Genomic DNA, 12,768 nt, shown 5'->3' with positions numbered 1-12,768 from the left:
TCACAGCTGGGGAAAGGTGAGTGAATGGCTGCTTATTAAAATAGGCTGCATTCCTGGAACATGAATTATTTTGCTAAATTATTGAGTCGCCTTACAGCCTCCCTGATGACCTGGAGTGTGCGTGCTGACAGCTGCACCATCAGTCTGCCTCTGTGTGGAATGGCTTGTTTGAATGCAACATCCTTCTCCTGACAGCAGCCTGGCTCCCAGCTCCTTCCCTCTCCTGCTTCCCACCCCAGTGCTGGGAGCAAGCAAGGATGGGGAAGCCAGAGCAGTAGGAACATCTCTCTCCTGAAGGCTTTAGTGATGCCAAGACCACCTCTCCATTGGAGGGCTTGGGGAGAACACTGTTTGGTGGGAGGAATGAACTGGATGACCTCAGAGTCAACCCCAAGTTGTTCTTTATCTGAGAGGCTTATGCCACCCTTGGAATCGCCAGGAGCTGCCATCATGTGCCGGGGAAGTAGCTTCACTTTGAAGCTGGCTTACCTTGCATTATGGGTTTTTGACAAAGTAGGACGACGACCTTAGTTTACAACAGCCCCAAATATCACAGATTTCTCTAGAGTCTGCCCTGTCATTTGTCATAAAGCGAGGGCTTTAAGGACCAGGAGACTGTGCAGTGAGACTCCCTCCCCAAGTTGGCCTGACCTTCCGTGGGAAGCAGGTTGTCGGCGTCTCCCAGGACCACCCTCTGCTGCTTTGCCTGCTGAGGTGGGTCCGCAAGGCAGGCTCTCCTGCGGTGCTGGTGGAGAAGAGAGAGAGTTCTGGATTCAAGGCCTGAGGACTTGGGCTTGAGTCCTAGTTACGTGTCATGACCTTGGGAAGTTACTTCCTCTTTAGTCTTTAATGGCCGGTTCACGTCTCCTTCATTTTGGCCTATGTGTGAGGAAGGGACTTTGCCTATCAATACCCCATTCTGACTCCCTCCTGAGGACTCAGTCCTCACACCATCCATTTCCTTTACCGTATTCTTTCACTACAACCATCCCGTAAGCCCAGCAAGCCACCCTGTGGGAACTGGCACAGGGCAGTAGGTTAAGCCTAGTGGCTTTGAAATCAGATTGACGTGGGTTTAAATCCTGGCTCAAAAACTGTTTAGCTGTGTGACCTCGAGCAAGTCATCAACAAAGTGAAGGGGGATACATAAAATTACATAATGATAAAAGCTCTAAAAACGAAATAAAATAAGGGGGCATAATGATGCTACCCGCCTCAAGCAGGGAATGCAATGAGATTTTGCCTGTAAATCTCTCTGACTCAGAGCCAAGTCTCAACGTCCATGTCAGCATAAGAACTGGAACCAAGGTCTCTGACTCCGTCCAGAGCTTCTCCTGCTCTCTGGGCCTTAGCTTCTTCCTCGGCAGTGCCAGGGGTCGGTTCTGAGCCTTTCCAGGGATTGCATGTGAAGAAGCTCTTCTCCAGGAGGTGTTATGTTTCGTGTGGAGGAGATTAATCCACCTCTGGGACTGAGTCAGACTCAGAGAGTCGCTTTTCTGACTCTGCTTCGGTTCTCCAAGTGGATGGACTGGTTCCCAGCATCCATAAGTGGTCTGCTTGTTGGGGTGGTGTTGGTAGGCAGAGAAACTCTCAGAGCTCCAGTACCGTCCAAGTCACCCCATGGGCTCCTCCAGCCCAGGTCCTGGAGGTTTTAAGGAGAAGCCCCCAGTTGCCCTCCACAGTGTCCCCCCAGAGTGTATTTTTTGCAAGCCTTCTAAGTGTCACTCTGAAGAGAGTGGGGAAAAGTCAGCCTGGGTAGCAAATGCCGCATCAGTAATACATTCTGCATCACAACAGCCCAGATCCCGCCATTGATTGTTCTCTATTGTGTTCCTTCATCTTTGAAGCCACCATGCATTTTAAAATAATTATTGAATGGCATCCTCGATATAGCTTTAACACAACTATCATTCTAACAGGAGTGATTGATTCTCAATACTGTCACGTGGCTTTCTCCCTCGTGCCTTAGGATCAGCTATAAGACGGCGTATCGGCGTGGCCTCCGGACCATGTACCGGCGGAGGTCCCAGTGCTGCCCTGGTTACTACGAGAATGAAGACTTCTGCATACGTATGTAGGGGTTGCCTCTGTTTTGGTCGCAGTGGGGATGGGAGGGAATGGGCAGGGAGGGGAACCGAGGGGACGAGAGGTAGGGCTGTCCTCCAGGCCCTGGATCACAGGCCTCAATTGACTCAAGGACTCAAGATGTCCCTGCCTGCTGCCAGCTTTGAGGAGACCATGGGTCTGGTGCAAATATATTAGCACAGTTTTGTCCATCAGATTGACCTTCTAAGAGGATGGATGACAGCAAATCCGTCTAGGCTTTGATGGGGTCAGGAGAGAAGTGTACGCTTCTGGAGGGGGTGCTCTGGGAAGCAATGGGGAAGAAGTGCTAAGTGGTTGGCACAGAGCTGAGGCCATGGTAGGTGCTCAAGAGGCTTTTCTGGATGGAAGGAGAGCGAAAGGGATAAATGGATGCACGGATGGAAGGATGGAAGGATGGATGGATGGATGGATGGATGGATGGATGGATGGATGAGAAGAAGGAAGGCAGGCTGGATCGTTGGTTGGCAAAATTGCCGTACCTAGAAGGAGGATTGCAAGAGTAAGACAGATCACAAGGGACCAGTTCCAGGAAGTGGGAGGATTTCCACAGAGGACTGCAAGACAGCGAAGAAAAAGTGGGCTCACGAGAGATGCTTGCTACCTCTGTCCCTATTTGTCTGCTCGCAAAACTGAAGCCTTGGTGTCCCCAGAGAGACAAGGGCTGAGTTGCTGGCAGCTGCCAGCCCTCTGGGGGAGCTGCAGTGGGGTGCAGGGGGTACCCAGCAGCAGGAGCCTGCAGGTCAGTATGTGGCTTTAACCTCTCTGGGAGAATGGTTTAGGGCTCTGTTAGAGTCTAACGAACCCTTTCTCCACTCACCTCTGACCAGTGGAATGGGGCCAGTTTAGGGCTTTCTAGAAGGTTTCCTCGAACGGAAGAAGAGTGTCAGAGAAGCTGGGAGCCCCCATTTAATGACTGAGAGGAAAATCAACCCCCACAGCTTCTGCCTCTGCATTTGGAGGCCGATTTGAAGAGTGATTTTCCTTGTTAGTATTCTCCGTGCCATCTGGGTGGGTAGAGCGATCTAGCACCAGAGAGAGAATTTGGGCAGAGTGGGCGTGTTGATGTTGGGAACGAAATGACAATTTTCTCCTACTGTTGTTACATCTCCTCTAATGCTGGAGAAACTCGATTCTAATTGCATTATAGGAATGAATGAAAAATGCTCCAGCAAATAGGGTCAATACTGATGGTTTTATAGGAAAAACACAAAGATACTCACCCAAAGCAAACTTAAAAAGCTGTTTTTCAAAAAGTAGGGCAGAGAACTGGGATGCGAGAAGGTTTTGGTCAATGCCTCACCTGGGATGCGGTTACTATGGGGACCTGGGTGGAGAAGCGAGGTCAGGAGTAAGGCTGTCCTGCTGCCGCTCTCTCTGCCTGCCTGGCGTTGAGTGAGAGTCAGGCCGGCAGCAGGACAGAGGAGTCATAAAGCCCAAGCAGGACGGATGCAAACAGCCCTTCTGAGCTCAGGGTGCAGTAATGGCCTCAGGAATGTTATAAAGGGAGTTCGGATGTCCGCATGTGGGCAACGGGAACAGATGAGCACCTTCCGTTTCTAATTTCCATTAGTAGATGTTGGTCAAGCTCTTGGAAAATGAAGAGCAGGGCAGAAGCACTAAGCGTCCTGATTGCACAGGCACGGTCTTGCTGACTGGAAAGGCAGCTCATAACGTCCCACCTACTCCTTATGTAACTGCCAAGCACTGCCTGCCGAGCTGGTGGCCACAGGCCAGTCCATCCCAGGAAGCCAAGCTCAAAAAGCCTCTTCCGGACTGAAGGCTTTCCCTAGGAGGGGACAGGAGAGTTTCAGCAGCAAGATGGGGCATTGTGGCATGCTGGGTACTGGTAGTGACAACACAGAGGGGCGAGAGTCATACAGGTCTCGGCTGAATCTCAGCTCTGCCACTCTCAGCTTCTTCCTCTTTATTCTCATCACCGTTTTCTGCAGAGTCCACAACACTTGCCAGGCACCATTTTGATCACTTTATATACATCAGCTTAGCTCCTCACAATAGTCCTATGGGGTAGAGACCCTTATTTCTCCCAATTTACAGATGGGGAAAACTGAGTCACAGAGTGATTAAGTAACTTCACCAAGATTACCACTTTCTAGTGGTCAAGTTACTTAATTGTCTGTGACGTAGCTAGAGAGTAATAGAACTGGAATTTGAACCCAGGCTGTCTGGCTCGAGGCTGCTCTGAACCATTTGGACTAGGCAAGGTGTCACTTCTCTGAACCTGAGTTTCTATTCATGCAAAATGGGGATAGTAATACCTACGTCACCCAGGCACAGGGTAGGGACTTAATAAACATTATCTCCCTCCTCCATGCCTTTGGGTCTTAACATTTATTCACTCTTGGCTTTTATTTTAATTTCTCAGAGATCCATGGACCCTGTCCCGGGGGAAATGCACACTACATATAAAAATCTACACATGTGCATGGCTCTTTGCACACAATTTCAGTGGGTTCATGGATCTTTTGAAACCCTTACAGGGTCTTTGGATCTGTGATAAGTAGTTTCTGCCATATGCTCATGTTTATCCTTTCAGGTGATACTGGTTTTCTTCCTATTACGCAAATACTGGAGATATAGATGCAAATGAGAGGTGGTTACTGCCTGGAGGAGCTTACAGCTTAGTGGAAGGCGGTGATCTGGTACACAGATACGTGCAACAGAGTGTTGTGGATGCTTTGACAGACATCTTTATAAAGTAGGGCGGGATAAAGAGGAGAGGCTGTCTTTTTAGCCATGGCCACTTAGCGAGTGTTCATGAGAAATCAGCTACAGACAGAAACGTGAAGACGGATGCCCTGGAAGGGGGTTTCAACCCTATAGTTACTAAATGCCTACTGTGGCCCACCCCCAGCGCTGTCCTACCGGATAGAAGAGAAGTGTCAGAAATAGCTCCTGCCCTTGTGCAACGTGCAGTCTTGTTGGGAAGGCAAGCCTAGTGCATAAGACATCATTAGATAACAGCCCCCAGAGAATGTGAGAAAGACTAGACGGAGGCCAGATAAGCTTAGCAGAAGAGAATGCTGGGACCCCTCAGGAGGCTTTGGGGGTTTGAGCTGGATGGAAGGACATCTCTGGAGGTGGGTGGGAGAAAGAAGCCCATCCAGCAAAGTCATGAGCTGGACCTGCACGTGGTGGGGAGTGAGGCAGCTGGCCCAACCACAGTGGGCAGATCTGGGCTGGGAGAAGGGGAGTTAAGGCTGGCTGGGTGAGGTAATTATTAATTTCCTAGGGCTGCCCTTACAAAGCATCACAGCCTGGGTGACTTAAACAGCAAGAGTTTACTGTCTCACAGTTCCTGAGACTAGAATAGAAGTCTGAGATCGAAGTGTCGGCAGGGTTGGTTCCTTCTGAGGGTTGTGACAGAAGAGCTGTTCCAGGCCTCTCTCCTAGCTTCCAGTAGTTCTTTAGCTTGTGGCAACATACCTCCATTCTTCAAATGCATTTTCCCCATATGGGTGTCAGTCTCTGATTGTTCCCTTTTTATAAGGACACCGGTCATATTAGATTAGGGCCCACCCTAATGACCTCATTTTAACTATCTCCCAATAAGGTCTCATTCTGCAGTACTGGGGACTTAGGACTTCCACATATGAATTTGAGGAGGACAGTTTAACCTATGGCAGGTGGGTGTCAGCCATTACCAGCACTCTCTTCTTCCTGCCCATTGTGATGGGAGAACAAGGAGGGGGAACCAGCCAGCCCCCCATGGGCTTTGTCCACTGTCTGTGAGAGAATGGAGACCCAGGGTTGGGGAACGTGTAAGAGGGAGAAATGCTGAGGGCGAAGGATTGTGCTCAGGGTGCTGATGCCAGATGAGAAGCTTGTAAACCCTGGAGCATTCAGGACCTGAATCCCTGCAGCCCTGCCCCTCCGCTCCCGCCCCCCCTCCCCGCCCACCGTGGAGGCCAGAGAACCTCCAAGTTCACCGGAGCCAGGTGAGAACCCATGTGATATTGAGAGTTCTCAGGACCCTGCACAAGAATATCCCCCTTGACCTGGGAAGAGGCAGGGGACGTTGGCCTCCCTCCAAAGCCACCTTCCTGGAGCCTTGTTTCTAGGCACGTGGTAGAAGGACATTTCCTGGGGAGTGAACGCCTTGGCTGACTCTGCCACTAACTTGCTGTGCAATCTTGGCTGAGTCCCTTTGCCTCTTTGGTTCCACTGTGGCATAAGATGGCTCATCTCTGTGCATGGAAGGAGGAAAGATGAAACAATGAGTGAGAGGATCCTGGAAAGCATAAACCCTAATACAGATGCAAGTGGCACTATTTTTCTCCTCTTGGCACCATTTCCTCTGCCCCAGAACAGCCAATCTTCATCCCAGAGCCCTTGGTAGCCCTTCTAGAATAATCCACACCAGAGCTACCCTCCCCCTTCCGTTATTTACAGATACAGCTGATCCCCTCCACCCCCACCCCATTTCCCCAGGCATCACATGTTTCCGGAGGATCACTGAGCACAAGCACATTTCCTTCTTTCTTTCTCCTGTCTTGTGAGACAAGGCAGTGGGTATCTTTACTGCTGCAGATGGAGCTTATTTTAAATCATGTGGTGAGGTTTGAGGCATTTTGGGAAATTCTTTGAAAATATTAGCGTGTATCAGACTGGGTAGGCTGGGTTATGCTGCAGTAACAAACAACACCCAAATCCCAGTGGATTAAAACACTTTTATTTCGCGTCCATGTTTCATGTCCATTGTGGGCTAGCTGGGACCTGCTACTTGTCACTCTCTCCCAAGGACCCCGGCCGATGGAAAAGCAACTCTCTGCAATGTTTCTGGTGCCATGGTAGAGACAAATGGGCTCTGGGGTCTTGAAGGCAGAGGGCCAGAGTATTTCGTGAGCAGTATTAGCGCTTATCACAAGTGCTGTATAGATTCCACAGTAATCACAATTCACAATCCATTCAAATGTTCTGTTGAGCACTTGATAACTTAATATCAGCCTCAACAGGAAGACTTGTTACAACACAGACTCCTGGGCCCCAGCCTCCAGAGTCTCCATTCAGAAGATTTGGGGGGTGAAGGAGGTGTGTGCTGGAGAATTTGCACTTCTAACAAGTTCCCACCCGATGCTCATGCTTCCGGACTGGGAACCACACTTTGAAAACCCCTGGTGTTTGCTATGCTCAAGGATGGTTGCCGTGGTGATGGAGTAACTTGTAAAATTGCAAAGAGCCCAGCAGGTTGCTTAACAGGTGCATCCCCTTGGTATTCAGGGCTTGTCCTGATGGGCTACAGGGAGGAGCGGGCCTCAGAGTAGCCAGCAAGGAGGGGAACTTACTGGCCCAATCCTCCAGTCTCCTGTTCCCCTTGGTCAGAGTTTGCCCCATGGCGGGGTGACTCCCTCAAAGTCCCAGGTGGTATCCTCTAGCCCTTTCAGGGGCTGCAGGGGCTGCGTGGAATGCCAGCACATACCTCCTGCACTGGTTTTCACCCAAACCCAGAAGTGGAAGATTAGCCAGAAGCTCCAGCTATGTGGTCGATGGGCCTGGCTGGGCTGGGGGTGCGGAGCCTATTTGGGCACCTAGTCAGGTTGGCCCTGGAGAGGGATTGCTCTGGCCCAGTGGGGTCAGTCTGCAGGGGGTGGCCCAGCTGTGGCCCAGCAGCTGGGGATGTGGGACAATGGCTGGCTGCACTGAGGGAAGCTGAGAAAGGGTGGGTAAGATTTATCTCCAGTAAATTTAGGTAGCTCTGTTTTATTATTGTGGTTGTTTTATATAGTCGATTATTATTTAAATTTAACTCATGTTTACTGATTTCTTTGCTCCTCCTTTCCTTGTATTTCACATCTTCCTTCTCTGTTTGGCTTCATGCTTTTTTTCCTCCTTTCTTCCGCCTCCCCCCACACTCCGGTTCAAGCTGTTGTTTCTCCATCAGCAGCCACGGCAGCACAGCAGCCCATCGCAGCCCGTGGCAGCCACACCGACCTCCGGCTGGGGAGAGCCTTTGTTCACAATCTTAGCTGTGGAGGGTGCAGCTCACTGGCCCATGTGGGAATCGAACTGGCAACCTTGGCATTAGGGGCGTGGCGCTCCAACCACCTGAAGGGTCTCTCTAATAGTTCTTTCCGGGAGAGTCTACAAGTCATCAACTCTCTTATGCTTTACCTCTCTGAAAATGCGTTTATTTTGCCTTACTCTTGAATGATGGTTTAGCTGCCCATGAAATTCCAGTTTTTGGTCATTTTCTTTTAGCAGTTTGAGTTTTTCCATAGTGTTCTGGACTTCATCGTTGCAGCGCTCTGCAGTTTCCCTAGGATTTGACCCATGTGGAATTATTTTTATTCACACTATTTGCTTCTCAGAGGTACACGTCTTCCTCAAACTAAGGATTAATGTCCTTTATCAGTTCTGGAAAATTCTCAGCCATTTCTCTTCAAATATCCCTTTTCCTTCACCCTTCGCAGTTCTCTCCTATTGGAGTACCAGCATGTTGGACTCTCACTCCATCTTCTATCTCTCCTGGGCTCTCATTATTCATCTCTTTATCTCTCTGTGCCATATCTTGGACATCGTCCTCAGGTCCATTTTTCAAATCCTTTGGCTCTGCTAATTAACCTGTCTGTTGAAGTCTTAATTTCAATGACGACATGTTTCGTTTCTAGGACTTCTATTGGTTCTTTTTCAAAGATGCATTTTTTTTTTCTGTAGTGTCCTGTTCGTTCATTATGAAGTCTAATCCTTTTTTTCAGTTTAATGATTTTAAACAGATTTCTTTTATAGTTTCTTTCAGACAGTTCTATCTTGAGCTATATAGTTGTATTAGCTCAAGTTCCTAGAGTATCCTATTTTGGGGGACTGCTGATTCTCCCTTATGATAGATTATTTCCTCATAATGGTTTGTATTATTTTTCTTTTCTCTCTCTGTCTTTCTTTTTTCCCCCCTGTGAACTATTTAGCCTTTTTCCCCTTCCCCCATGCCCTGACTCATGCAAGAGCCCTACGCACACACTAGTTTTGCATTTTCTTGTGAGGCACACTAATAGTTTTCACTGGCTCACAACCAGTCTTTGCGTAGCTAACTTGGTTTGGGATTCCTTGTTGTGTGTGATGAAGACTAAGATTTTTTTTTCTTAAAAAAAATTGATGTGAAATTCACATAATATGAACAATTTTGAAGTGTACAATTCAGTGGCATTTAGTGCATTCACAATGTTGTGCCACCATCACCTCTATCTAGTTCTGAAACATTTTCATCACCCCTGAAGGACACCCCATACCCAGTAAGCAGTCACTCCCCACCCCCACTCCTGTTTTTTTTGTTTCTTGTGGGAGACATTTCTCCTCATCCAGAATCCCTTGCTTTTGTTTCCCCTAAGCTGGTGGGCAGCGTTTTCAAGTTTCCTCTACATGGAGCTGGGAACTCCCAAGGCCAAGTCTGCTCCTATGTGGGTGTTAAACCCCCAGCCCGGGCTGGGGGCCAGGGGCAGAGGCTAGCCAGACCTGATGTTCCCTAGGCCCCCTTTGCTTCAGCATCTGACCTTCTGTAACTCGTAGGAACCACTTAGAGACTTGCCTTTCTTTCATTAGAGCTCAGCTATGTATTTAAAAAATATTTTTATTATATTTTGGGAGCATTCTTGTAGCAGAAGGGTCCTAAGTTAGCCCTTTCTGCCATGTCACTGAAACTGCCCGTTTTATAATGAGTGGTGGAGTGGGGGTGGGGGCGCTTTATAGCCAGACCTTTGACATTTAATTCAGTGCTTTCTTGGTCCGATTGCTGTCTTCCAACAACAACAATAGTTAAACAATAGTGTAGGGTCTTGTATTTTTCCCATACAGTGTATCACATGCTCTTCACAGACTGGAGAAGGAGTATTACTGTTACTGTCCTTGTACAGCAGAGGACACACAAGCTGCGTGAGGCTAAGAGACTTGCCCACATGCAAAAGTGCAGCCCAGGAATTGAGATCAGAGCAACTTCCGGTCCTGTGCTTTCCCCTCTTACAGTGGGTTTTCTCTTGGCAGGAGGGACCTGTGGCCAGAAGAGAGAAATGGGGTCAGACAAGAGGGCAGGTGAAGAGGTTTGTAGAGAGAGGAAGGGACTGAGGATAAGCTGGTTTTATTTCAACATTTTGCTAAAGTGGGTCCCTGTAGGCGCCAGGACCAAGGTAACGAGTGGGGGATTGCCCTGTGTGTGCATGGGCGTGTGCGCACGCACTTGCAGGCCCGTAGGTCCTGGCCGCGAGGCTCCCCAGGGAATCCTGCCTGCTGCCATCGCCAGAAACAGTGCTGATGCTGTCCCTTGCGTCACCAGCACCTGGTGCTGAGCTTTGCTGCCGAGAACAACATCCACCTTCCATCTGACCATCCTTTCATCAACATTTTTTAGATACCCATGCCTTGAAGGCACTGCTGAGTCCTGGGGATAGAGAAATGAATAAGAAGCATTTAGTCTAGTGGGAAAAATGTGAGGTTTTGTTAAACTTAAAAAAAAATCCAACATAGTACGATTGGCACACTTAATAAGCAGGCAAGAAAACAGAGGGTGTCACCGGGCTAGTGGTGGGGAAGGAATGACTGCCTAGCCACCCCGACAGGTCCTCACTGAGTGGCTCAAGGTGGAGCAGCCACCAGGATCTGGTCCCCAGTCCTGTGGGCTTAGAACATTCACGTAGGTACCCAGGGTGGCTGAGCTCTAGTTGAGTCACATTTGAGTCACATTGACCAAACTCATAAAATACTGATGCTTAGCCCTGGGGCCAATGGATTCATTGACAATGAGAAATATAAGTACCAAAGTTTTGCTCTTGTCCACTTGTTAGTACTTTTCAGGCCCTCAAGAATTAATTGTTGAATGAGTGAATTCATGGTCCGGGCCCCTCCAAGGCCCAGTGGGTTCCCTGGATGCCGCTCCTGTGAGCACTTATTTCAGATCCCTCCTGTTTCACTCCAGAGCCCCGCCTGTTTGGGAGCCACATGGCAGTGGTTCCATGCTCTCTGCACCCACAGCTTGTGGGCCCCTCCATCACTCTGCCCCACGGGCTGTGATGCTGCCTCACTTGTCTGTCTATCCCACTCAAAAGTGAGTTCCTGAAGCAGAGGGCTATCTTCTACGTGGGTTATTCCCAGGGCCAGGCATTGAGTGCTGAATAATTATTGATCAGCTGAGTGAGAGAGAGAATGGAGGAAATAGACTCATACCCCAAATACTGAGAGACCTCCTAAGGAGAAGCAGCTGACTCTGTCTGGGGAATTGAAGGGCAGGGGGGTCAAAGAAGACTCCTTGAAGGAGGTTAGTTTTGAGCGGAGTCGGAACGGTAAGTGGGAACTTGCCGGGAGGACAAGAGACAGGCAGTGGTGAAGACCGGGCATGAGTTTGAAGGCCCTTCTCCATGTGACCTTGAGCACGTTACTTCACCTCTCTACCTCGGTTTCCTCAGCTGTAAAATAAGATGGGTCTGTATGGGGTACCTGCCCCTTTGGGCTGTCATGTGTTTCCACAAAGCAAGTGTTTGGTACAGGGCCAGGTACATAGTAAGAACTTGGTTATTGTTAGCCACTGCTGTTTGTGTTATTTTTGTGAGAAAGGACATTCTCTGGCAGAGGGGACAGCATGAGCATAGAGGAGAGGGGGGCAAGAGCAGAGAGAATCAGGACACTGTCATCAAGCCGCTATGGCTGGAGCACAGGAAGAGTGGGGGAGAAAATAGAGGGGAAGGGGCTGGGCTGGGGCTTGGGCTGAACCCCCAGCACCACACGAAGAAGGCTGGATAGTCTCAGGAGGTCATTGAAGGGTTTCAGCAGCCAGTGACAGGCTCATGGTAGTGTCACAGAGTCTTCACTCTGGGGACAACCACATGGAGGACCGTCAGGGGGGTGAAAGACAAGTTAGGAGGTGTGTGCATGGATGGGTGAGCGATGGACGTCTGTGCTTGGGCACCTTAGCCAAGGGGAGAGAGGAGATCTGGGGTCTGGCTGGCTGCGTTTGCTGACCTAGCCCTAAACTTCTCTGTGAGGCCTTCCGCAAGTGCCAGCAGGGTCCTGGGTGCTGACGCAGCCAAGGAAGGATCTTGGCGCTGCTTCTTAATTACCAGCTGCAGCTGTAATTAAACCTCTGCTATCCAGACTGGGCAGCCTCTGAGGAGAAGCCTTTATTAGTGTCAGAGTAGTCAGGCATTACGTAAGTCCCCTTCCTGGGTGTTCTGGGCCAGGTAAAGACTGTGAAGGTGCTGACCTGTCCCCAACCTAACTCCTCATTTCTTTATCGAAATTTCCCAAAGGCCCCCGGTTTCCATCTTCTGAATTCCAACAATCCTGTAGGTGCTGGGCGAGGGGCAGGAGTGGTAACCACTTACCAACCAAAATCGAAGTATTTTAATATTTTAACATTGAACAGTACCATTCTCCCAGTCTAAGTCTTGGCCTGAACTGGAGTGCCTGAGTCTCATTTGACCTGGAGATGTGATGTGTCCAGGCCTCTGAGGAAGGGGCATCCCAGCTGGAGTGTCTGGCTGTATGTGTGTGTGTGGATGGTATTGTAAATCTGCATGTGTAGACGTTACTCCCAACCCACGAGAGGGGTGTCTGTGCGGCATGCAGTGCCAGACAATGTGAAGGTCAAGAGCACAGACCCTAGAGCCAGACTGCCGCGTCTGGCCTGTGTGACAGTGGGCAAATTATTTAGCTTCTCTGTGCCTC

At 49.5% G+C, this 12,768-nt stretch overlaps 1 protein-coding gene across 15 annotated transcripts in view; it reads left to right on the top strand.

Annotated features, from left to right (window-relative positions):
• Positions 1–12,768, top strand: part of MEGF11 (multiple EGF like domains 11) — a 368,267-nt gene that overhangs the window by 154,773 nt on the left and 200,726 nt on the right. For all 15 annotated transcript variants that reach the window (XR_012494704.2, XR_016020868.1, XM_088797313.1 and 12 more), the window contains one exon: positions 1,970–2,070. Coding sequence is in view for 13 of the 15 variants with exons in the window: in XM_088797313.1 (XP_088653439.1) it covers positions 1,970–2,070 (101 nt within the window). In the remaining 2 variants the exon portion in view is untranslated. The remainder of the gene's footprint in view (positions 1–1,969; positions 2,071–12,768) is intronic.

Source organism: Rhinolophus sinicus, chromosome 3, assembly GCF_057876585.1.
Source record: "Rhinolophus sinicus isolate RSI-liver-muscle chromosome 3, RSI-T2T, whole genome shotgun sequence".
NCBI classification, from domain to species: domain Eukaryota; kingdom Metazoa; phylum Chordata; class Mammalia; order Chiroptera; family Rhinolophidae; genus Rhinolophus; species Rhinolophus sinicus.
The sequence above is the reverse complement of the archived record's forward strand: the minus strand, read 5'-3'. Positions and strand labels throughout refer to the sequence as shown.